Genomic DNA, 26,181 nt, shown 5'->3' with positions numbered 1-26,181 from the left:
CTGAGGGAGCGGCGGGGCCTGAGGGAGCGGCGGCCGGAGCGGCGGAGCCTGAGGAGCGGCGGCGGCGGGAGCTCAGGGCCTGAGGGAGCGCGGTGGCGGGGCCTGAGGGATCGCGGTGCTTGTGGTGAGAGGCGGCGGAGCGCGGCCCGAGGAGCGGCGGCAGCGCGGGGCCCGAGGAGCGGCGGCGGGGGCGCGGGGCCCGTGGAGCGGCGGCGGGGGCGCGGGGCCCGAGGAGCGGCGGCGGGAGCGCGGGGCCTGAGGAGCGGCGGCGGCGGGGGCGCGGGGCCCGAGGAGCGGCGGCGGGAGCGCGGGGCCTGAGGAGCGGCGGCGCGCGCTGGCGGCCATGGCGGTGGCGGCGCTGGCGCTGGCGGGCCGCGGGGCGCGCGGAGGCAGGGGCCGGCCCCCGGGCGGGCGGGCGGAGGGGGCGGGGCCGGGCCGGCGGGGAGCGGCCCGCGCGGCGGCGGCGACGGCGGCGGCGGCGGCGGCCGGGACGAGGCGGCGGCGTCGACGGCGGCGGCGGCGCGGGCCGCTCGGGCTGATGGCGGCGGCGGCCGGCCCCGGGACGGCGCTGTCCCCGCGCCCGTGCGACAGTGACCCCGCCACCCCCGGAGCGCCGTCCCCGAAGGTGAGGAGCGGTCGGGCGGGGCCAGGCCCGGGCGGCGGGCGGGGCTGCGCGTCTGGCGGCCCGGGAGGCCCGCGGGGGGCGGGGGCGAGGGCGGGCGACCCCCGGGAGGAGGCGGGGGTCGCGCAGAGGTGCGGAAACGCCGTGCCCGCGGCCCGAGAGCTGTTCGGTGCGGTTCTGGAGCCGCCCCGGACCCTGCTGCGGAATCACCGAGCCCGTGCGGGCGGGCCGGGGGCCGGGTCGGGGTCGCGGTCCGCTGTGGCCCCTGCGCCGGGCCGCGCGCTGACAGGGCCTCGGCGTCCGGGGCCGGAGACGACCGGGGGAGACCCAAGGGGCCCGGCCCGGGAACTCACTGCAAAGTTACCTCAGCAGCTCAGGGTCAGGGCGCCGGGAGCCCGGAGTTGGACTCGGATGGGAAGGTGAACCGAGGGGCGCGGAGACGAGCGCTTGCTGGGCTCTCCCAGGTGTGGGGTCAGCCCCAGCTGTGGAGCCCGTTCTGTGGGGATGGATGAGGTTTGCCCGGCCTCACAGCTCTCGGGTTTCGCGCCCCTCTGGGCCGTGTGGGGTCTCCTCACAGTCCGGCTGACGAGACCGCGAGTGCCCTGGTGGGCAGCGTTCCCTGCCGGGGCCTGGGCGCCACTTGGAGAGCGCCCGTCTAGTGTTTGGAGCATGTACACACGTATAGGAACATTTTAGACAACGGTGGGCGCCTCTAGTAACGGCGGAATGCAAGTTCTCGGTAGAGTTGACAGGCTTAAACCTGGACTTATTTCTGCTTTGACAGCAAGGATGTAAGCAGATTCTTAGGGCTTGAAAGTGTATTCCGTGGTATATTAGAAAAGATGGTGCTGTTACTCGTAGGGCAGAGTCAGCTGGTCAGTGCTCGCTTTTTGCTTTCAACCAAGTATTTGCACCAGTAACAAATTCAAAACACTGCAAATGAAAAAGTTTAAAGAACTTTGTATTTTAATTTTAGTCTCTGAAAGTTTTATTTTTTAATTTTTTTGCCGAAGGGAAATATACTTAGACACATTGGTAAATATCCCTAAAATGCTAGGAGCAAGTAAAATATAAGAGTATATGAGTGCTTAAAAGTAGTTAAGTCCAAAGTAACAAACATGAAATATTGCAGTTGTGCTGTCAGATGTAGGTTTGGGAAAATAGATTTAGACTCTCTCATGACTGCTTGTCTTAATAGGAATGAATATACAGAACTTAAGTTGAATGCTTTTCTTTACAAGAATTGAAAAGGAGACCTTACCTGTGTATTATTTCTTGGGAAAGAATCTGATTAAATTTCTAATAGCTGGGGCTGTTTGACACTTTAATTAGCAGCATAATTGTAACTAACTTTGGGCGTTTAGTTATTTGCTAGGTCTGGTCTCAGTGCTTCTCATGTATTAATGTAGTCCTTGGCATTAGCCATCAAGTGAGGCTTGGCTAGTTGTGTGAACAAACCAATTTGTATTATTTTTGACCTCATTTATGTCTTTACTGGCATGGTCCAATCCTCTTATTGTCACATAATGGATAACGTAACCCCCTTTGGCAAGGGAGGGTGCTAGATGTTCCTATATATGTTAATGACTTATAAGAATATATTCTAATAGTACACTAAATATTTGCAATGAAGAACAAAATCGTAGAATTGGTAACTTGTTTGTAAACCTTATATGCCTATCCTATCACAGGACTATAAGTAAAATAGCCAATTAGAGTAGTCCTGTGAATCAGCTATAAATTGGGCTAGCCATGATTCACACATTATTTTTCCCAGGTGGAATAGGAAGGATTGCTGTATTTGTTTTTCCTACTTTTGTTTCTTAATTTGGTGGTACTGGAAAGCAAACCCAGGGTCACACATGCAAGGCAAGTGCTCTACCACTGAGCTACATCTTTGACCCAGGATGGTTAGCTTTCTATATATTAGCAGCTTAAATACATTATTTTAAGCAGCTTGCATTTTCATCTTGGTTGGTGAGAAATCAAAAGTAGATTTTGATTAACAGATTAATATGTTATAGGTAAAATATTTACATGCCAAACTTTGACTAAAATATTTTCTTTGGTTGTTTTGAAGATGAGATTTTCATTTTTCCCCAGGTCTTTTTCAGGCAGATTTTGGCCCCTTTTAATTATAATGTAAAGTTAACATTTGTATAACTAGTTTTTAGAAAACTTAGAGTAGTCGCTATTCAGCAAGTCAGGGGAGATCTCAGTTTTTCCTTGTTCTTTCTCACGTTTTATTTCTTCAATCTTTTAAATGGATAGGATGATAATGAAGATAATTCGAATGATGGGACCCAACCATCCAAGAGGAGGCGAATGGGCTCAGGGGATAGCTCTAGGAGTTGTGAAACTTCAAGTCAAGATCTTGGGTACTGTGATTTATTGATTGCCTAATAATTTTTTTTTCTGGTGGTGTATTTTTTTCTGCATATTTTTTTTTTACTCTTTCCTTTGCAGCAGCTTTGGCAAAAGTAATTATTTAAAATGAGAGAATATAAAATGAGAGAATAGTTTTTATTGTGTTTCACATAGTGACTACAATACTGGTTTTGCTAGTATAATGAAAAAATTTTCTTTAGATGTGGTATAACATACACAAAATTCTGCATTTTAACTTAATTCTGTGGCATTAACTACATTTATCATAATGTGCAATTTATGCTGTCACCCATTTCTAAAATATTTTTACTACTGCATGCAAAAAAAATTCCATAACTCGTAAGTAATAAGAATTTGCCTTTTGGCCAGGAAAAACAGTACAGCAGGTATGGTGCTTGACTTGCACGCAGCTGACACAAGGGCAATCCCTGGCACCACATATGTCCTAAACTCTGCAAAGAACACAGAGCCAGGAGTAAGCAGAGTTGGTTTTGGCCCCTCAAGCCAAAACAAAACAACAGAATTTGCCCTTCTTCAAATGCCTGACTTTTCATTACTTTCTGTCCCGAGTTACCTATTTTAGTGTATCTGAGGTAGAATCATATATTATCTATTTGTCTTTTGTGTCTGGCTTATTTCAGTTAGCATAGATACTTCTTAGATACATGCTTTAATATGTATCAGAATTTCTTTTTTCTTTCTTTCCTCTTTCCCACTTTCCACACTGGGTTAATACCAGATTTTGTTTAGCCACTCATCTGTGATGGATGTGGATTGTGGAATGGTGGCACTGTTCTATCTTTTGGTTGTTGTATTTCTACTTTGAATGTGGATTTACAAATAATTTGTTCATAATTCCTTTTTCAGCTGTTGAGTATGTACCTATGGCTGTAATTGCTAAGTCACATGATAATCTTATGACTAGTTGTTTGAGAACAACCCAACTTTACATTTATCTTATCCACCATTTTATATCCTCACCAACAATGCAGATTCCATTCTTTAATCCTTACCAAGTTATTTTCCACTGAAAGAAATTATTCTAAAAATGTCAAGTCTTTAATTGTAATTTGATTTGAATTTCCATAATGAGTTAGTGATATTGAATGTCTTTATTTACTTATTGGCCATTTTTGTTCAGGAAGCCCAGATCATTGATTTTTGATTTGATTTTGTTCTTGTTTTTGCTCAGGATCCATTGCTAAACTAATGAAAGTTTATGTCTATATTTTCTTTCTTTCTTTTTTTTTGGCTATACCTAGCTGTGCTTAAGGCTTACTCCTAACTCTTCTCAGGGCTTTCTCAGGGCTCAACTACGGCTATGCCTGGTCGCCATATATGGTGTCTGGGATCTAACCAAGGTCAACTGCATGTAAGGCAAACTGCTCTCTGGCCCACTTCTCTATTTTGAGTTTCTCAGTTTTAGTTTATGTCATGATTCAATTTTTGAATTGTATGAGACATCAGATAAACATTCAGATATGTTATATTCCATTTGTGTATCCAGTTTCCCATGTACCATTTTTGAAGAAAAAAAAATTTTGTTCTTATTTTTGGGCCACAGCGGGTGATGCTTAAGGGCTTACTCCTGACTCTGCACTCAGGGGTCACTCCTGGCAGTGCCTGGGGCACCATGTGGGATGTCAGGGATGGAAACTGGTCTCCAGCATGAAGGCAAACGCCTTTCCCTCTGTCCTTTTGCCATGGCTCAGAGAAAACTTTTTTAATAATTGTAGAGATGCATAAAATAATGTCAGTTTCTGGCTCTGTTGTTCATTGATGAAACTTAGTGGTTGAAATTAACTAATCTAGAAATTCAGTCTCTGCTGTGCAGGGTTGGGATTAATGTGCAATACACTGGCACCAGCAAACTGATTCATTCTTTGCTTCTTCTGGTTTTATGGGGTTTTTGAAAACAAAGAACTCATCTTTAGAGTTTAATTCGTTTTTCTGAATTCTGCTTTCCTATCAGCTTGTAAATCTTTGAAAAGCAGAAAAACAATTGATTACTTTGGGTTAATGAAATTGTGCTGTTATGGTATTGCAGATGATTCTCTGCTTACTCTATACCAATTTTATAATTTTTTTGATATACTTAAAAATCATGGGAACTTTTTTGTCTTGCAAAGTCATAGAAGACAGAATTCAGGTAACTGAAATAGCTTTTCAAAATCCTTAAGAATAAATATCTTTAAAAGTAAATTCTTAAAAATGGTTAGACTTATTAAAAGCTACATTTTTTTTTTGAGGCATAATGTATATTTCTGTGCTTAGCTTTAGCTACTATCCAGCAGAAAATTTGATAGAGTACAAATGGCCACCTGATGAAACAGGAGAATACTATATGCTTCAAGAACAAGTCAGTGAATATTTGGGTGTGACCTCCTTTAAACGGAAATATCCAGGTATTTAGTCTCTATGTAACAGACTAAATCTGACTTTTAATAGTGATTTTTTTTTATGGTTGTCAACTTTGGAATATATTAATATGAATTATTTCCAGTATATTTTATATTCTTTTGCTTACTGATCTCTTTGTACTATCCATTTGTTCTTCTGCCTTATGAACTGATAGGAAAGAAAATAAGGGTAACAAATAAAGACCATCTTAATTTAATTGTTTTTGAGCCACACCCAGCAGTGCTTAGGGCTTACTCCTGGCACTGCACTCAGGGATTTCTCCTGGTGGGCTTTGGTGGATCAGGGACTGAACCTGGGTTGACTGTGTGTAAGGCAAGCACCCTTCCCACTGTACTATAGCTCCTGCCCCATGAAAGTTTTCTGTACAGCGTGTTCTTGTGCATTTAATGCCGAAGTTTATTCCATAATTCATTATTTTGACTACTACTATGTTTCAGTAGTTTGAGAATGTTATTCTCTTTATTCATTTCAATTTTTTTTTGCCCAAGTTAATGTGTCAAATGAATTCAATCTAAGAAAAACTACTAAGCTTTTTAAAGTTTTATAAATGCTTAGTGTTCCACTATTTCTAACAGTCTTTTGTTTTTATTTTGTTTGGAGATTTAGAGCGACGAGATTTGTCTCATAAGGAGAAACTCTATCTGAGAGAACTAAATGTCATCACGGAGACTCAGTGCACTCTAGGTAATGGAAACTTTTCATGTGAATTTTGCAGGCTGAAACTTGGTGAAGTGATACTGTCTGAATATCGTCTTGTATCTCCTTTCCAGAAAATAATTTACAAAATTAGTAAAATAGATTCAATAACTTGAATGCTAGTGTATTTATTGAATTTTTAGTTGTTAAAATACAAAGGAAGTCACTGTCATCCTGTTTTTCGTCGATTTACTCGAGTGGGCACTAGTAATGTCTCTGTTCCTCCCAGCCCTGAGATTTTAGCAGCCTTTCTTTACTCATCTTTCCCAGTGATTGGAGGCTTTTTCAGGGTCAGGGGAATGAGACCCATTGTTACTGTTTTTGGCATATCGAATACGTCACGGGTAGCTTGCCAGGCTCTGCCCATGCAGGCAGGATACTCTTGGAGTTAAAATACAAAGAAGTATGGCATTAAAGTATTGATTCTTATCTAATAAAGACATTTTACTCATTTCCAACTTGGTTACCCTTGTGCCGTATTTGTAATTTTCCTTTTATCAAAATTGTAATGCAATCATGACTTTAATATAAAATTATGGAATTTCATCTTAGCAGTTTGCATGTCTGGTACAGTGTGTCTTAGGCTGTGCCTGTATGAGGGCTGGGGAGTTGGCTGGAAGGAGCCTGGGTGTTGTCTCTGGCACAAAGTATTCCTGAGGAACTCACTAGGTGTGGACTGGAAACTACAACCCCAGATAAATCAATAAAAAAGTGTATATGAGCTGTGTGCACTGGTGCTTTGTTTTGGTAGAATTTAGCTTATTCATGATGATTCAGTGTATGGAATTTGAAGACTAACAACTGTAATATATTGAAAAATGCTGTTATTTTAATAAAAGACCTAGTTAGTAGTGTTGTTATGGTTGACAACTTTTTCTAATTAGTGGTTCTGTGCTTGTGGTATATAGAATGTAAACAAAAATTGGCTTAAAATAGACTTTTTTTGGTAACTTTCCATTTTTTTTATTTAGAAAAGTACTATTTTTGGTGACCCACCCATTGCTCAAGGAACCTGGGGCCATTCCTGATGACCCTCAGCCAGGGCCTGTGTAGGAGCCACAGTAGCAGGTTACAGTGCTCTGGGAGGGCCGGGGGTTGGGCCTGAACCTCTGCATGTAGGAGTGTTCTCCAGGGCATTCCCTAGGTCTCCAGTTTTTTTTTTTAAGTGTTTGGATTATATTATTAGTATTATTTTTTGTTATTTTTACTGTATTAAATATTTTGGCTGTTAGAAAACCCTTTAAATGTAGGATAAGCTTAAGGGAAAGCAGAGTTTGAAAATACTTCATTTGTAGGACCTTTTTTTAACCCGTTTTTTTTTTTTTTTTTTGGTCTACATTAGGTTTAACAGCATTGCGCAGTGATGAAGTGATTGATTTAATGATAAAAGAATATCCAGCCAAACATGCTGAATATTCTGTTATTCTACAAGAAAAAGAACGTCAGCGAATTACAGATCATTATAAAGAGTATTCTGTAAGTGATCAAGGTAACTTATAACTCATTTTGGGAGAATAACGTATAAAGTTAGGACTTTCAACTATTTTATTTTTATTTTAGCAAATGCAGCAACAGAATACTCAGAAAGTAGAAGCCAGCAAAGTGCCTGAGTACATTAAGAAAGCGGCTAAAAAGGCAGCTGAATTTAATAGCAACTTAAACCGGGAACGTATGGAAGAGAGAAGAGCTTATTTTGATTTACAGACACATGTAGGTCTGCTTAAATTTATTAATCCTTCATCTTTTTTGGGGGGAGGGGACTGGGGAGACCTGGGCGGGGAGTCACAACCAGTGCTGCTCAAGGATTATGGGAATTATTCCTGATGGTGCTCAGGGGACCATATGGGATTCTGGAGCTCGAACCTGGGTTGGCTGCTTGCAAGGCAAGTGCCCTACCTGCTCTAATGTTTCTCTAGCCTCTAATCCTTCACTTTAGCTTATTGTATATGATGGAATTCTTAGTAATGCCTTTATTAGTACTACATTTTGTCATTGTTTTTGGGCCACACCCAGCAGTGCTCAGGGCTTACTCATGACTGCATGAATGATTTCAGGAATCATTCCTATATGACTTGGGGGTCCATATGTGGTGCTAAGGAACGAATCTGGGTCTGCCATATGCAAGGCGATTACCCTACCTGCTGTACTATTGCTCCAGCCTGGTATTTGTGTGTGTGTGTTCTTTTCTTTTTTCTTTCTGGGTCACAACCAGCAATGCACAGGGGTTACTCCTGGCTCATGCACTCAGGAATCACTCCTGGCGGTGCTTGGGGGACCATCAGGTCAGCCATATGCAAGGCAAACGCCCTACCCACTGTACTATCGCTACAGCCCCTTAAACCATTTCTAATGAAACATTTTGATGTGGGTTTTTTTTTCTTTTTGGGCCACATCCAGCGATGCACAAGGGTTACTCCTGGCTCATACACTCAGGAATCACTCCTGGTGGTGCTTGGGGGACTATATGGGATGCTGGGAATAGGACCTGGGTCTGCCGAGTGCAAGGCAAACGCCCTACTCGCTGTGGGATCGCTCCAGCCCTGATGCGTTTTTAAATATTTTTTATTTAATTTTTTTTTAATCATCTCTCTCCTCTCCTCTCTTTTTCTCTCTCATTTTCCTTTTAGGCTTTGTTATTTGCACTATTGTTACTGGTGTGCTGAAAGAGTATTATGCATATCAAGTCACCTCCTTTCAGCACTCAGTTTTTGTTCAGAGTGATAATTACCCACTGTTGTTGTCACAGTACTCCCTTCTTTATCATAACTTTTCTTTTCTTACCCGTTTGTGGTAAGCTTCCTACCATGGACCAGTTCTCCTGGCCCTTGTTTCTGTGTCTTTGGGATTTATTAATTTACTATATTGTTGTCTTTCTCTGACTTATTTCACTCAGCCTGATACTCTCCATGTATGAGTGTAGGATAACATTGGATTTGTCTTTTTAGCCTTGCCGCAGGGAACTTACTTCTTACCTTAAAGCATTGTCCTTTCTGTATGGACACAGGAAGACAGTTAATATTATGCTTTATAACTTGGGAGTTGATTGACTTCAATAATATTTACTCCTGGGCATCTGTTTTCTCAACTCAGTTGCCCTGAGGCAAGGCTTAAAGGACAAACCCAGTGTTATCCTACATATTAGCAAATTTCATGACTTCATTTTCCTTAACAGCTGTGTAATGTTTCATCACGTAGATATACCATAGTTTCTTTATCTACTTGTCTGTTCTCGGGCACTTGGGATGTTTCCAGATTCTGGCTGTTGTGAACAGTGCCACAATGAATATAGGAGTGCATATTGCTTTTCTGCATTGTTTTTGGGCCATTAGGATATATTCCCAGGAGTGGTATTGCTGGGTCGTATCAAAGTTTTCAGTTTTTTGAGAAATGTCCATATTGTTTTCCAAAAAGGCTGGACTAACTGGCATTTTCACCAGCAGTGATTGAGAGTCCCTTTCTCTCCTCATCCACACCAACACTAGTTGTTCTTTTCAATGTGTACCAGTCTCTGGTGCGCCTGATGAAGCTGTGTGTGCTCTTTGGTTCCAAAGTGGGCAGTCTCAACAGACTGCCCACCATGTTGAGCTTGCTGTGTGTCTCAGGGTTGTCAGCGGTTTCTGTAGCAGTTCACCTACTGCTCACAGTGAACTTGTGAGCTGGATACTCTAGTGTCACTTCCATTTGCTGCATGAGGAAGTTGAGCTTTGGAGTTTGTAGAAGCTGCTCAAGTCATAGGCTATAAAGTTGGGAGCAGAGACACCACTTTCCCTCAAAAATAATGGTAGGTCAGTGGGCTGAGTACATGTGAAGTATTGCATGCGGGAGGCCTGAGTTTCATCTTTGACATCACATTGCTCCCCTGGCTAGTGCCAGGTGTGGCCCCAAAATAAAAAACAAAAGTAAAGAAATGATGGCCATAGTACGGAGCCAGACAAAACTCCCCTATGAAAAGGTAAAGCCCCAGGTGTCCTGTTCCCCTGTGTTCTCAAACTTGGAGCTTTTTACAAAATTTGGCTGGATGAGTATTGCAATACAGAACAAGATGGGATTTTTTTTTTTTTGTAAAGTCCTAATTATGGGTAGAGGTGAGGCATCTCCGATCCAAGTCCCCCTCCCCCCCTTCCAAGGCCTTTGGTCATTTGGAGGTGACATGACTCCACAAGTAGAAACCAGCATGGAGAGCACCATCCCCTTCAGCAAACCCATGAAGCTTCATATAATGCCCCAAACCACTAGGCACTGAGCCCTGTTTGGCATGTGTGTGGGTATCTGGCATCAAGCACAGGATGCGTTCCTGTATTTTTAGAAAAAGAAAACCCTCAGGTCTACTCCTCCCCCCTCCCCAACCTTTCCTTAATAAAGTGGATAACGAGGAAAAAACTACCAGAAACTGAAGTCAGTTTTGTATTTCTCTTCACGTTATTCCAGGTTATCCAGGTGCCTCAAGGGAAGTACAAAGTTTTACCAACAGAGCGAACCAAGGTCAGTTCTTACCCAGTGGCCCTCATCCCCGGACAATTCCAGGAATATTATAAAAGGTATTACTACAAGAGGCAGTGGTTTCACTGGGCTGTTGGTGAGGCACTTCCGAGCTTATGTCCCTATGGGATATTGTATAGGGTCTGTGTCTTAGGGGAAAGATGGCCTATAACTAGAATTTGAACATCCCATGAAAGCCGAATTGCCTTTCTCTGTCACCACCTACTGGGATCTCCAGAAGCTTGCTGAAAGTGGGGAATCTCAGGCATAGTCGCAGTTCTACCTCCTTAGAGCCTGAATTTTCACACATCTGTGTGGCTAGTGTGCAGCTGGAAGGCCAGAATGAAAAAGTAGAATGCTTGGAGGGGCTCTTGGAGCCATCTCATCAGTCCTCCCCTTGACTTCTGCCTCTGCTGTAGCAAGAAGGATGTTTATTTGTTACTCCTTATCCAGACTTCAATGAGAATAGGGTTAGAGTGTTACTTTGTTCCACAACTTCAGTGTTTGCTCTTTAAACTCCTGTGGGACAATAGTTTCCTCCACTACAGAGTTTTCTTTAGAGCACTGTTGACCAATGTTTTCTCACTGACTATGGCCCCCTTCCCACCTTGTTTCTTTTCTGTTTCCCTCCTGGCCTGCTAATGTTTGCTCCCTGTCTCCTGCTGTGACCCACCCTGAACCCTTTGGAATATCCCAGAACTTAATTGTATGGTTGAATTAGAGAATAGTACTTAAGATAGATTATAATTATACTGCTTTAAAGTCAAATTTCAGATGTGGTTCAGGAAACTTTTTTAAATTGTTGGGTCAGCAAGTTAAAGATGATAATAGGCATATGGCAGCCCCTTTGCTTTCTGGTGTGAGAAATCAGGCAAGGTGCTGGCTACAGAGGAGCAGGGGTTTTTCCTGTGGCAGGGACGAGGTGAGTGTCATCCTCATCAAGAGTCGCCTGGTCGACATAGAAAGATTGCACTCATCTATGGTATATAGAATAACAGAGTGGGAGACTAACACCCAAGAACTGTAGAAATAAGTACCAGGAGGTTGACTCCATGGCTTCGAGGCTGGCCTCACGTTCCGGGGAAAGGTCAACTCAGAGAAGCGATCACCAACTACATTGTAGTCGAAGGCCATGTGGGGGAAGGGAGTTGCGGGCTGAATGAGGGCTAGAGACTGAGCACAGCGGCCACTCAACACCTTTATTGCAAACCACAACAGCTAATTAGAGAGAGAGAACAGAAGGGAATGCCTTGCCACAGTGGTGGGGTGGGGGGGAGATGGGATTGGGGAGGGTGGGAGGGACGCTGGGTTTACGGGTGGTGGAGAATGGGCACTGGTGAAGGGATGGGTTCCCGAACTTTGTATGAGGGAAGTATAAGCACAAAAGTGTATAAATCTGTAACTGTACCCTCACGGTGATTCTCTAATTAAAAATAAATAAATTAAAAAAAAAAAGAGTCGCCTGGTCTAGGGAGAGGACTGCAGCAGGTTTCACCTGTGGGAGCTAGGTTTGGTCCCCCACACCACTTGATTCTCTGAGCACTACCTGTTGTGACCCCCCAGAAAGCTTTCAAGTATAATAGGTGATTAAATTGATTAGAAAGCATGCATTACATATTGGTTTTAAGATAATTAAAAGTAATAACTGAAAACTTTGCTTCCGAACTCCATCCTGTACCTGTTATGCACCCGTCATTCTTTGAGGAAGACTATCGCACATATGCACGCTCAGCGGAGTGATGGCTATAGGAGTGGAGTAGGCAGCCTGGTTTGCACACACACTCTACTGACAGTTCCTTCTTGTTTGGGTTTACCACATAAGAGCGAGATTTTCATTTTGATAGTCAGAATTTAGTGCCTATTTTACATTACCTAGTGAAGAAATGTTCTGGTATTTTATTACTTGCCCTACTTGATTACCAGAATGAAAAATTACTTATTAACTTTGAATCATTTTCAAAGGTGAAGTGAATGGAGAAGGTGAAGGCTGTCTCCCTAGCTCAGATTAACTCACTTGTATTTACTAATAAAGGATAACTAAAGCACCTCTGAAATGTAGGTACTCTCCAGATGAGCTGCGATACCTGCCGTTAAACACTGCGCTTTATGAGCCTCCCCTGGACCCTGAGCTCCCGGCTCTAGACAGTGATGGTGATTCAGATGATGCAGAGGATGGTCGAAGTGATGAGAAACGGAAGAATAAAGGCACTTCGGTGAGAATGTTGGGCTTTGTAGGAACTATATACTTTACATTTGGAGTTCTGCTAATTTTATTGCTCAAATGTGAAGTTGAACTTGTATCACCAGTCTCTCTCTTTTTTTTTTTTTAAAGGATATTTGACATAATTTTTTTCTTTTTGGGTCACACCCGGCATTGCACAGGGGTACTCCTGGCTCTGCACTCGGGAATTACTCCTGGCGGTGCTCGGGGGACCATATGGGATTCTGGGAATTGAACCCGGGTCGGCCACATGCAAGGCAAATGCCTTACCTGCTGTGCTATCACTCCAGCCCCATAGTAGACATAGTTTTTGAGACGAAAATTTTTCATTAAGAGAAGGTATTTCTGGGGCTGGAGCAATAGCACAGCAGGTAGGGCATTTGCTTTGCATGCGGCTGACCCAGGTTTGATTCCCAGCATCCCATATGGTCCCTGAGCACTGCCAGGGGTAACTCCTGAGTGCAGAGCCAGGAGTAAACCCTGTGCATCTCCAGGTGTGACACCCCCTCCAACCCTCCCCCCACCAAAAAAAAAAGCAAAAAAAAAAAAAAGCTATTTTCGTGTGTACTGGTACAGACTAGCTATATGTGGCTATGGTAAATCTTATTTTTCAGGCCGTCCCTTAGCTGTTAGCCAGTCATTAACTTATGGTCTGATACTTGGTTGTTTGGATTTGGTGAATTCATTATATTCTTACTGCTTAATTAAGAGTTGTTGGGCTCCTCTGTGCTGGGAGATAGCTCTGTGGTCTAGGGCATACACTTTGCATGCTCAGAGATTTGATTGGTCTCCCTGCCCTCCCATTGCCCAATTCTCCCACCCACCACTGCCATCCCCAACGAGTGCCAGTGATGGCTCTAGTGGCTTTCAGAACACTCCAGGATTGCCCAGGTGGCTTCAGCATTGCAGGCTGAGTACCACTGTATCACTGGCCTCAAGCATCAACCTTCTGGCCTGTTTGGCCAAGACTTGCTGGAGCTGCCTTTGCTTCCTTGAGCATGGCCAGGAGTCTTCCCACAAAAGAGAATTGAAGAGTCCCAGTAGGAAGATGTAGCTTACTATGTGTGGCCTTTATGGGGCAGCAAGGTGCCGTTGTAAGATGATAGGAAGGTGGTTGTGCTCTTGAAATATGATAGCAGTTTTTATTTTATTTTAGCACTGTGTATGAAGCAAATGGCTGCTTAAAACTGTTCAGTTGGGCTAGGGAGAGCACTCAGGGGGCTGGAATGTGTGTGCTTGGCATGTGAAAGCCCAGGGGTTGACCCCTGGCACCACTGGGATGTCCTGTGCCTGAGTAGCACCTGTTTGGGAGATTTTATGTAAATGCATAAATAAAAACTGTTCCCTCTAAGCACCTGGTCCTAAGAATGTGCCATTGTTGAGTGGGAATTGCATTTGTGTTAGCAGCAGCTTCTGAAACATGAAACATCTTAAAAGGAGCTGCTCAAACAATATTCTACCACATTTTTTTCCATCATGCTATTATGATGGTATGGTGAAGGTATAATGAAGTACTTTCTCACTGTACTTAGAATTGTAATCTGATTGATGATTAATGGCATATACTAAAGTTTTGATGGCATATACTAAAGTTTTAACCTCTAGGATTTGATGTGCAAATACACATTGTAAGAGATGTTGACAAACTAAATAGAATAAAACTCCTGTTGGTATGTTAACTTTAGTGTAAGAAATCTGTTCAGTCAGTGGGTGATGCACATCCTCATGACCGAAATGCGGCTACTGTGATAAAATGCACATAATGCTTTAAAAAATACGGGAGCACATACATGCAGTGTGTTCTGTTTTTCTGAATTAAGTAAGGAGGACACGGGTGTCATTTTGGTGAGTATGTGAGAGTGTAGTTAGGGAGTCTGGGTGTGCACATGGAGCTAGGAGAAACTTGAGATGCAAACATGTTCCTTGTGGTGGTCTCAAAAGAGTGTTAATCTGGGTGGTCGTGTAGATCCTAGCTTCCAACTGGGGATTGTGCCCCATATGGGGACATGTAATAATGGGGGTCACAAAATTTATTTGAAATAACTTTAGGATTTTTTATTAGTAAATGTTAGAGTTTTTGCCTATTTTATATACCTGGGGTTGTGTAAAACTATATCTGAGGAGGCAAAAGAGGTCATGAGTGGAAAAGTTTTAAGAATTCCTCATCTGTGGGATCAGGGAGATAGTGCTGTGAGTAGGCACTTGCCTTGCATGCGGCTGACCCTTAAGCACCACCAGGAGTGACCTCTGAGTGCAGAGCCAGAAGTCAGCCCTGCACACTGCCAGTGTTGCTCCAAACAACAACAAAAAATTCTGATTTAGGGGTGAAGGCATTTTGTCTTGCATGGAACTGACCCAGGTCTGCATGGTAACTGATCCCCAGCACTGCATATATATATAGTCCACTGAGCACAGCCAGAGTGATCCCTGAGCATTGCTGGGTGTGACCCAAGCCCCTCTAGCCCTTATCCCCAAGGAGAAAGAAATCATGCTAGAGGTAACCAAGTACCTTCGTTTGTAATATTTATAATTTTATATGAACATATAATTTATTTTAGAAAATTTATAATTAAAAAATGAAGGTCTAATTGATCAGGTACTACATCCCTAAACTTTGAATGTGTAAAATATGTCAGATACTGTTGGCAGATATGCTGCCGTATGTAACATGAAAACATAATTATTTTGAAGTTTATGTTTTAAACTATTGTATGACAGAAGCGTATTTCTTTGCAGAATGGCAATGCAATGTTGAAGCTGTATGGTGAAATTGCTCCTGAAAGTACTGCTGTGGAGTACTTCAGAGAGGGATGATTTTTTTTTTTTTTTTAGTTTCATTGGGTGCTCCACAATGGTGCTCAGGAGGCCTGTGGGCCCTCCAGGCTATTTGCAGCCAGTGTGGCCTGGAGGTCAGCATCACGGCCTGAGGATTCCCTGGAGGTGGTGAGGGACCCCCCACCCCTGGCTGTGGGGCTGCTCAGAGGGCTATGTGTTGGGAATCGAACTGGGGTCAACTGGCCTCTAGGATAATTTTTGTTTGTTTGTTTGTTTTGCTTTTTGGGTCACACCCAACGCTGTACAGGGATTACTCTTGGCTCATGCACTCAGGAATTACCCCTGGAGGTGCTCAGGGAACCATATGGGATGCTGGTAATTGAACCTGGGTCGGCCGCTTGCAAAGCAAAGGCCCTACCTGCTGTGCTATTGCTCCAGCCCCTAGGATAAATGTTTAAAATGTGACTTATTTTAGTCTCAGCTGGAAAAATTAGTTTAATATTTATTTTTAAAATGCTGGAAGTTTAGAAATATGAAGTGGAGCAAGGAAAGCCTCTTAACAAGTGGTACTGGGAGCAGTTTGAAGGTGTACAACTTTAACATATTTTTGGGGATATTTTCTGTAGTTTTCAAAATTCAGATTCAAATCTATGTGAATGCCAAGGAATCTTTCTTTGTGCCTTTGAACTCCAGGACAGCTCCTCTGGCAATGTATCTGAGGGGGAAGCTCTTCCCGACAGCCAGGAGGAGCCTTTCCAGGGAAGACAGAGAACCAAGGACAGAACTGCTACTCCGAGAAAAGATGCTTCCAAACGTTCTGTACTGTCCAAATCAGTGCCTGGGTACAAGGTAGAAGAAAAAAGCCCCTGACTCAGCTTCTTTACTGACCAGCTCTCTCCCTGAAATAGCTCACCTTTGACTTTCACAGTTGGGGCACTCTGCTCGCTATACTCCTGTCCGTGCTCTGTGCGGTGTGCCCTCTCAGCTTCCTGCTCTTGGGCTCTTTTCCTGGTGGCTTTGCTGTTGCCTTTACTTTTGGCTCTGGGTTAGCTTCTGTTTTCTGTATATGTTTAATTTTTAAGAGAATCTTTTATTTTTAAATACAACCAGGCAAGTATGGATTTTAAAAATTATTTCATAGGCAGAACTTTATACTTTGTTTTCTTAGTAAAGATCATAATTAATCCTATGTTTTAACTATTCTAGTAATTAGTATAGGTAAACATGCCATGTGATAAAGTATGAGTGGGTATAGTATTTGAGTTGTATTTTTGTAGTGCCTTTTATTAAGAAAGATCTGGGATTAAAGTAAGATTTATATCTCCATCTGCCAAATGCAACTCGCTATGGCCTAGAAAATGGTACAAGCTGCTATTTATATTGAGTTTGGTTTTTAGTTTTGCTTAATCTTGGCAAGTAACCTGTATTATTCTATTATAAGGATGTAAACATTATTGAGCTATTTCATCGTAGATACTTTTTTCCCTGGTTATTTTCTGAGTAAAGTAGCATCATCAGCAATATTTTCCTTTTTATCGTTTTCTTCTAATTGTCCTCTGCTTTTCTTATGGTTAGGTAAGAGGTGAGTCATTTTCTTCCTGTATGTGAATGGGGAAATAGCTGAAAGGATTGCAGTTAACTACAGCTTTATGGTCGGACCATAATTGTGAAATAGTTCTTTTTGTCTCGAATGCATTAGAAAAGGCTTTTTATTATGGCTATGGAAGTGTTTTGAAGGCCTCATAGAGGGAGATAATGAACAAGTTTTCCTGAGTGAAAATGTTCCAGCTTGTGTATCAGAATTGGGCTTCTGCTAATCCAGAACAGGTTCATGTGAGCTGCAGGCTGACTCCCTCAGCCAAACCCCAACACTTCCAGTGTTTTGGTTGCCTTTCTTTTCCTTAAAGTAAAAAAGTGACTTAACAAATGAAGGTGTCTGTATTTAGGGAATGCCTTCATGGAATGAACATAAAAGTACATGTTCTGAGGAGCCAGAGTAATAGTATAGCAGGCAGGGTACTTTTGCCTTGCATGCAGCCAAACCAGCATTGATCTCCAGCATTCCATATGGTCCCTCAAGCACTATCAGGATTAATTCCTGTGTGCAGAGCCATGAGTAACTCCTGAGCATAGAGCTGGGTGTGCCCCCCCCCCCAACAAAAACGGTTTTTGGGCTGGAAAATTGGTACAGGGAATAAGATGCCTGCTGTGTGCAGCCAACCTGGGTTTGATTCCTGGCACTTAGTATGGTCCCGTGAATTGGCCAAGAGTGATCCCTGCCTGAGCGTAGAGCCAGTTGTCAGCCCTGAGCACTGCCCATGCCCAAATCGCCCTCCCCCAAAATGTTTCCTCAATCTATGGCAAGGAAATTGTAGGGATCTTTCCACCAGGAAGGGGCTCTTGAGGATGACTTCAGGAGGCTACACCTTTATGGTTTTATACTGTTTTTACGTCTCTGTCCATATATACATATACATACACATATAAACATTTTATACATATATACTCACATCCATGTATACTCCTTATCTAATTTCTTTTAAACTAACGATTTAAATTCATACTTAAGTACTGAAAGGAAATGAACTTCAGATATTAAATTTTGGAAAGTTAGCCTATGTGTGCTACTAGTCTGATAAGAGCTTCTGGTGGAAGAAGCAGCAGCTTCAAGCACACTTTCCTGTGAACTCGTCTGTGTTGTACACCTTTCACACAACACACCTGGATTAATCATGAGTTACAGAAGAGAATACTGACATTTTAATAGAGGCTGAAAATTGAAGAAGTATTCAATATCACTATCATTGATTTAATCGTGAATAAGTCATATAGATGAACCTATATTGATAGTACTGAAGGGAGTCTAATATGCAGGATATACTTTTTATTATAATCTGAACATTTTTAGTACCTAAAAATGTTTCAGGTATTTCGAAGTTTGGAGCAAGTATCTAGACTTAGTACATTAATGTGAATATGTTTATTAAGAATTAACCTCTCTATGAAAAATATTAATAAACCAAGATGTGCCTAAATATTGGGGTATTTCAAGCTGAAGGTCTTAGTTTTAAAATGGAAGTTATGATAATGTATCTGATGTCTTGCTTCATAAGATTCGCTAGTGCTTGCCCTTAATCTGTAGGACAGTGTTGTTGTTTAGGTTACATTAACCTGAAATTAAAGCATAATTGTTAGGATTCAAGCCTATGTTATAAGTATATAATTAAAATCTATGCTGTGTGTTATGAAAGTCTCACTTTTGGTTGATTTTTGAAGCATTTTATTGGAGATATATAGAGCTATTTGGATGAATGTTTTAACATTCTTGTAGTGGTGAAACCTTGATGTTGTTGCAGTGATTAGAAGTGGACCTGGCTGACGTACTCAGACGTAGGGTTCTGTCCTGTTAACCTTCGGGGAGTTCTACGCAGTTTCCTTTCTCCTCCATCAGCTCATTAGTACCCAGAAGAGACTAGTTTCCCAACCAGCTGCTGGTGTTGTGTGTGTGCATTGGCAGCTGGCTGTGAACAGTGTGTCTTCCTAGAGACCTCTCTGTGCATGAACAGTGAGGTTTTTGGAGCTGCCGCATCACCATACAAAACGCTATGAAGCTCTGTCTTTTTCTTTCTCTTCTCCAATCCTCTCTCTTCCTTTTTTTCATGGAGACGAAGACTATTGGGTAAGAAAAACTTTATGTGGTTTAACAAAACACTATTTTTAAGCTTAGAAGTAAACCTAGAATTTTCTTGGTGGCCCTTTTATTATAGGTGCTTAATGTATAATCTAATGATTGTAGAACTTGAATTGCTCTAGAATGTGAATGATTAGCTTTGTATTTTATTCTATTTGACTTTTGTAAAGGGTCTCTTATGAGGAGTTCTCTTTAGAACTGAACATTGTGTGATTACTTTCCTTGATTCTAGATATCAGAGTGCTTAGTATGCCAGTATCTAAACTGCAAGTGCTAAATAAATATATCTTTTACACTTCGCACAAGTACCGTAACTAAAAGATATTTCTTAGTTTGATGAATTGAGAGGTAATTTCCTGCTGTATATTATGGCAGTGACAGATTTGATCATAATTGAACCAGAACTTGGGTCATAGAAGTGCACTTCCTAGCTATTTTTATTTAGGTAATATTTATATTTATTTAGGAAATAGAATGAGAACCTAATGCTTAGACTATAGCAACAACAGGGTAACTACACTGCGATACTTAAAAGGTTTGAGCATGTGACACTATCCTTTTGTTGGGGGAGCAGGGTATCAAGGTCTAAATACAGGAGATGTAGAATAGCCAATGGTCAAGCTTTATATGTATGTTTTAACTTCCATGATATTTATTTTGTAGAGATATTTGTGATTGTTTAGTTATTGTTTTTATTATATTTATGTATAAGGTTGACTTTTTTAAATAAATAAGCCAAAAATTATTTTTGAATGCCTCTGTCATCTTTTGCTAAGAAAGATACTTTTATAAGTTAAAAAATATATAAAGAGTTAAGAAAGTATTATTTAGGCCTTACAAGTTATGAAGGCAGTGAAACATTTCAAAGCCAGAGAACTAGATACATTAGGCATTATTTAGGCTTCTCTTTGGTGTAGTAACTCAGGAAAGGGAAACAGATGAATTGGATTAGAATGAAATAGAAATATAATAATGATATTTAAAATAATTTTATCCCAGTCATAGATAAACACATACATACATGTACACCCACATTCTCTTGACCACCATTTCATGTTTAACCCATGCTGTTTTTCTTTTGCTGTGTGTGTATATACATATATACATATATATATATATATATATATATGTATACACACAAACACACAGGCATTTATTACAGTGTGCATAAACTTCATTTCATTATGGTGAAAGTTGTGATATTCAGATGTGTTACATTTGAGTAAAATTACTTCCCTGGTAATTTTCGGTGTAGTAAAACTTTTTCTTTCCCTTTGTCCCTTTTCTTGTGTTGCTAAATATTGTATGAAAGCCTGAAAAAACCATCATTGGATTTGTGCTTGTTTTTAATCTGAAAAAAATGAATGGTACTTGAAATAGAAGAGTATCTGCAATTCCTACTTAGCTTTTTTAATTTTGCTTCTCTGAAAAATTTTCTTTTATGTTTTGTATCTGATAGTGTTTTTTCCTTTAAGCACAACCTCTGTTATTAGATATGTAAGGAAAAAATTACGCTTTGGTTTTCTGCATTTATGCATATGACAATATATCCATAAGACATTTCTTATTTAAAAATGTTGAAACATTGAATTTTGTTATTTTATGGCCCTAATTATACAATACTAGCAAATGTCATTTAAAAAAAATCAGTATATGTAAGTTGCTTACAACTCTTGTCTAATAAGCCTAATTCACGTTATGGTCATTTGTCACTTGGTTTTTCTTTTCCCAAAGTGTAACTTGACACTGCATTTAGTTTCAGTTCATTATGAAGATTTTATTATCTATGGAATGTAGAATGCTATATTTAATCCTATTTGAGATCATGCCGTGACAAATTTCAAAATTAAATATAAGGCTTTAGTTTGTATAAGGTCCATGTATGTTGCAAACAAATTCATGTCAACTTGTATCTTGTGAAGGTTCCCATTAGCAGCTTAACAAAAAGTAAAGATAAGGCAGTACCGTTACAGAATTCCTTTTGAACCCATAGTAAGTTCTTTTGGCATGATTTTATAGCCCTCTTCTACCCTTCCAGCCAAAGGTCATTCCAAATGCTATATGTGGAATTTGTCTGAAGGGTAAGGAGTCCAACAAGAAAGGCAAGGCTGAATCACTTATACACTGCTCTCAATGTGACAATAGTGGTAAGTACTGGAATGTCTTCTTAAAATATTAACCACCTCATTTATTGCTTCAATTAAAAAAATCTAGGATTTTTACTTGTCACCTAGAGTTGGAACCAAAGAATCATCAGACACAGGGTAATTTATAAGGTGTGGGGCAGTCTGTTGAGGAAGTACTTTCTCTTATTTTGGAGGGGAGGGGGTAATTTTTGGATCATACCCTGCCAAGCTCAGGGGTGACTCCTGGTTACCGTTACCTCTGGCTCTGCACTCAGGAATTACTTCTGACAGTGCTGGGGCGGGGGTAGGGGAGTGTGGGATGCCAGGGATCCAACCCAGGTCGGCTACATTCAAGGCTAATGTTCTATTCATTGTACTATCACTCCAGCTAGTATGAAAAGATTTTCTTGTATTTTTGTATTTTCTTTGCATTGTATTTTCATTTCCTTTTGGTGATCAAACATTATAGCCACTTTATTTTCCTGAGGGCCAGGGGTTGGGGAAGAGGGCGGCTGGGCCACAGAGGTGGTACTCCGTGATCTCTCCTGGTGTGGCTGTCATCCTATGTGGTGCTGGGGAGCAAGCCTGGATCAACCATATGTAGGCAAGCACCTTACCTGCTGTACTGCCTGGCCCCATTATAGCCACTCATGAGAAATCCTAAAGCAAACTAGCATTTTATTTATGCCATATTGTTAAAAAATATTTGTGTGAAAACTACTAATATTGGTTCTGATTTAGGCCATCCTTCTTGCCTGGATATGACTATGGAGCTTGTTTCTATCATTAAGACCTACCCATGGCAATGCATGGAATGTAAAACTTGCATTATATGTGGACAACCCCACCATGAAGAAGAAATGATGTTCTGTGATGTGTGTGACAGAGGTTATCATACTTTTTGTGTGGGCCTTGGTGCTATTCCATCAGGTAAAGATTAAAGAAAAGTAACATTATCTTTGAGTGAAGGGACTGGACCAGCATTACCCATGTCACAGCCGCCTTTATTAGACAAACGAGTGCTAGCCTACTAAGTTTTGGAAGTAAAATTCAGGGTAGAGTGATAATGACAAATTTGCCAAATATCTAAATCAGCAAGTATCAGTTTGTTTCAAAGGCTTGATTTTATTTCTGTATACTTAACAGAATGACTGCTATTCCTTTACAATTATTAAACCAGATTTCTAAAAATTGAGGCTGCATGACAATTCCAGGTAACTTTAAAAATAAACCTATTATTGAATAAATCACAGTAATTGGACTAAAACCGCACACAGATAATTGTGTAATTTTAGAACTTGCATGGTTAGCTAGCACTGTATAATATTCTATAAACATGTACCTAGAAGTTTCCTGGAAATCATTAGGAAGTTAAATAATTAAGGTTTAATAGTCATTCACATCAAGTATGTAGCAATTTGTTTCCTGCTGGCAAGTACTGTTTAAGTTCTAATGTGCTGTCCTCAGCATACATACCAGACTTGAAGATGGTCTTAGACACAGCTGCCAGTGAAAGCATCAAAGAAAAAGGCTGAAAATAAGCTACCTTTAGGAATAGGTTTTATGTAAGATTTATTGTTTCTATCTTTCAAAGACCATGTTTGCATTTAGGAAAGAACTACCCTAACATTTTAAAGGTTTTAGAGATTGTTGCACTGTTCTTGATCCCTTACCTCACTTTCAGTAATTCACATGGCAGTGGACAGACACAGCAATACGCCTGAAGTGGGAATCCACCTGAAACCTTCCCGAAACTGATCCCTAGGGGCAGTGTGTAAAGGAATTGCTAAGGAGAGCCTTACATCATACGTGGGTTTGAAATTCATTCCTGAAGAATGAAATTCATTCTGTAACAACCATTTTCTTCCTAGGTCGCTGGATATGTGACTGTTGTCAGCGAGCCCCCCCAACACCCAGGAAAGTGGGCAGAAGGGGGAAAAGCAGCAAAGAGGGATAGCTTTTTGATCTCAATATTGCAATATGGATTTAAGTGAAATATTTGGTGCCAATTTATTTACAACATTCTCATTTTTATGCCAATAAAAGATTTTTGAAAGTATGTGTTTTAAAAATCTGCAAGTTGATTCGTCTCATATAAACTATTCTCGTATAAACTACTCCTACCCTTGAAACCAATTTCAGGCAGAGTTCGTCTTTCAGGAGCTTTTACATTTCTTGGTCCTTTAGCTCTGCAGAAACCCAGTAGGCAACTGGCACCTTCACGGGAAACTAGTAACTATTCCACGACTAGCCTTAAAGTCACTTCGGCTTGGTTTTTTGATGAGTTTTTCCTGACCCTCCTGGTTTCCTGCTGGCGCCAGGTGGTAGCAGGAGGAACGTTACTCGGTGGTGGAAGGATGCCGGAGCCGATGAGTCGCAAGGTCGCGGGCGGGCAGCGTCAGAAGAGGACCTCCAGCACCAGCTTGAGCAGGCCCACGAGCACGGTCCAGAGCAGCGAGTCCTCGTCGTGCGGGCCGTCCTCGGGCACCGGGCCCGGCGGCACGGCGGCGCGGGCGGCGGCATCGGGCCCCTGCTCGGGCGTGCGGTCGTGGTACACCTTCATCTCGAACTCGCTCTCCAGGTGCGACGGGTGCCCGTAGATGCCAATGCCCACGGGCCGCTGGAAGTGGCCCGGGATGGCCACGAGGTCGCGACCGCACGTGGCCGACTGCAGCGCGTAGTCGTCGAAGCTGGGGTGCAGGGTGCTGTCGGACACGTAGAGGTCGGCGTCGCCACGCAGGCTGCGCATGCGCAGCACGATGCGGCCCTCGTGGTGGAGGCGCAGGTAGCTGTAGTTGCCCGCGCCGATGTGGCCCTGCACCACGTGCAGCAGCACCCAGTCGCCGGGCACCTCATCCTCGTCCACGCCGCCCGCCGCGCCCAGCAGCAGCAGCGGCAGCAGCAGCAGCAGCGCGCGCGGCCCTGGGGCCGGCATGGCGCGCAGGGCAGGCCGCGGGCTCCGCTCCGCCGCCGCCGCCGAGCCGGAAGTCAGCAGCCCGGAAGTGGGCGGGCCGCGCTCTCGCGAGAACGGGGCGGGGTTGAGGCTGCCGGTTGCCACGGCGACCGCTGGGGGCGTGGCCCGGCACCGCCGGGTAGGAGGTGTCAGCGAAGAGGCGCTCGCGCGGGTCGGGGCTTCTGAGCGCTGAGGGTCTTCCTTGTGGCTGGCGCTCGCGGGGCGGTGCGGGGCGGCGCTGGCGGCCGCTCGAGGAGCTGTTGGGGTCACGGCCGGCCTCACGCGCCCTCAGTTGGGGCGAGGTGGTCTCGCTGAAGGTGACTGAGGTGGGAGGGGGCCAACCTGAGGGCACTGAGTTGCGAGGGGCCCCGCGGGAGGTGACTGAGGTGGGGGGGCGTCCCCATCTGAGGGCACTGAGGTGGGAGGTGAATCCCACATAAGATGGCTGAGGTAGAAGATGGCCCAGGTTGGAGGACACTGAGGTGCGAGGTGGCTGAGGTTCAAGGTGGCCCTGGCCTGTGGCTGTCCTCAGACTTGAAGAGATGAACAAACGGGCGGTTTCCACGGTGACCCAAGACTACTGTGGAGTCCCTGGTGACTGGGCAGCCTTTGTGGCTCTCCACGGTCTGAGTTGGCGTGGAAGCTCTTTCGGTGGTCAGATGATCTCTCATCATGCCAGGCCATCTCCTCCAAGACTGCTTTCTAGCCTTCCAAACCTTTCTGACTCAGGACCAACTTGCCTGCCTTGGCCTTCACTTCCTAGGAAGCCAATCCAGGTTCTGTCCACACAGCCAGCCTGCTGACCAAACAATCGGATGTTTGGAATTTCCTCTGATGGTGGGATCCCCAGGTGACTTATGTGAAGCCCAGGGGAGAGACAGCTACCTTGTGAAGGGGGTCTGCCACTAACTCCTGATCCACCTCTGCTACCCTGGGAATAGCCCTGATGAGTCCTTAGGTGGCATGGACCTCATGTCCCCCTAGCCACACGAGGCAGCATGGCATGGGAGTTAGTCCCCACCACCTGATTTCTTGAGCAGCTGTACACTCAGGTTGGAGTGAGGAATTGCTCTTTGCAGGAAAGTAAATTCAGTCCTAGGCTTTACCTACAAAAGACCCCAAACCAACAGGATGTTATTTGGTGGAAGGGGAGGAAGGGAGGGAGGGAGGGAGAGAGACAGAGACAGAGAGATAGACACACACAGAGGGAGGGAAGGAGAGAGAGAGAGAGAGAGAGAGAGAGAGAGAGAGAGAGAGAGAGAGAGAGAGAGAGAGAGAGAGAGAGAGAGAGAGAGAGAGAGAGAGAACACGGGCTTCTCCAAAGGTGAAGAGAGCCCCACTACACATCTCAGCATAGGTATGAAAGTATCCGTCTCAAGAGGGGAGATACAGGTGACATGTACTTGGGCACCACATGCACATAGGCACAGGCAGCACATGGACTCCAGCAAGATATTTGTGTGCTTCCTTTGTTCAAGTTGGCTTTTATAGGGTTTTTCCCAAACTGCTGCACATTGGACTTTTCCAGCTAGGTAAGAGTCAACTGCTAGGGTGGTTTCCAAGTGGGTAGACTTGGGAGTAGTTGATGGTCTTCTTTGAAAGTCCTTTCCTGGCCTTTGTTCCTGATGGAGCTTCTGAGGTGGGTGTCCAGCCTTCGGGGTGTGTGCTGGCGCCAGATGAAGGTCTTATCAGACCTTAGTTCATATTTCCACAAGATGGGCTTTCTCAGCCTTGCAACTATTGGTTTTATTACGTACCAGGAATTCATTGCCATAGTGGTGTTGGTGGGGAGGAGGATGGTCTTCTGGC

General features: G+C 43.2%; 3 protein-coding genes across 5 annotated transcripts in view; 2 read left to right on the top strand and 1 right to left on the bottom strand.

Moving 5' to 3' along the window:
* The first annotated feature begins 473 nt into the window (after positions 1–473).
* On the top strand, positions 474–23,478 carry PHF10 (PHD finger protein 10). 3 transcript variants are annotated; one of them, XM_055134416.1, is made up of 12 exons: positions 474–625; positions 2,894–3,000; positions 5,285–5,415; positions 6,038–6,115; positions 7,470–7,603; positions 7,688–7,837; positions 10,556–10,665; positions 12,666–12,819; positions 16,296–16,451; positions 21,332–21,440; positions 22,161–22,349; positions 23,291–23,478. In XM_055134416.1, the coding sequence occupies exons 1-12, from the start codon at positions 539–541 to the stop codon at positions 23,374–23,376; spliced, it is 1,491 nt and encodes a 496-aa protein (XP_054990391.1). In that variant the 5' UTR covers positions 474–538; the 3' UTR covers positions 23,377–23,478. The 3 variants fall into 3 exon arrangements, with proteins under 3 accessions (XP_054990391.1, XP_054990389.1, XP_054990392.1); XM_055134414.1 differs by having other exon boundaries at positions 6,032–6,115; XM_055134417.1 differs by lacking the exon at positions 16,296–16,451 and having other exon boundaries at positions 6,032–6,115.
* On the bottom strand, positions 22,521–25,056 carry C4H6orf120 (chromosome 4 C6orf120 homolog). Its single transcript, XM_055136761.1, has 2 exons — positions 24,996–25,056; positions 22,521–24,629 (listed from the first exon to the last, which is right to left on the bottom strand). The coding sequence occupies exons 1-2, from the start codon at positions 25,054–25,056 to the stop codon at positions 23,818–23,820; spliced, it is 873 nt and encodes a 290-aa protein (XP_054992736.1). The 3' UTR covers positions 22,521–23,817.
* WDR27 (WD repeat domain 27) overlaps positions 24,546–26,181 on the top strand; it is a 136,179-nt gene continuing 134,543 nt past the window's right edge. The window contains exon 1 of the mRNA XM_055136760.1: positions 24,546–24,689. The gene's annotated coding sequence lies outside the window, so the exon portion shown is untranslated. The remainder of the gene's footprint in view (positions 24,690–26,181) is intronic.

This window comes from Sorex araneus, chromosome 4 (genome assembly GCF_027595985.1).
Source record: "Sorex araneus isolate mSorAra2 chromosome 4, mSorAra2.pri, whole genome shotgun sequence".
In the NCBI taxonomy this organism is placed as follows: Eukaryota; Metazoa; Chordata; class Mammalia; order Eulipotyphla; family Soricidae; genus Sorex; species Sorex araneus.
Note: the sequence above shows the minus strand (reverse complement) of the source record. Positions and strands in the feature narration are given on the sequence as shown.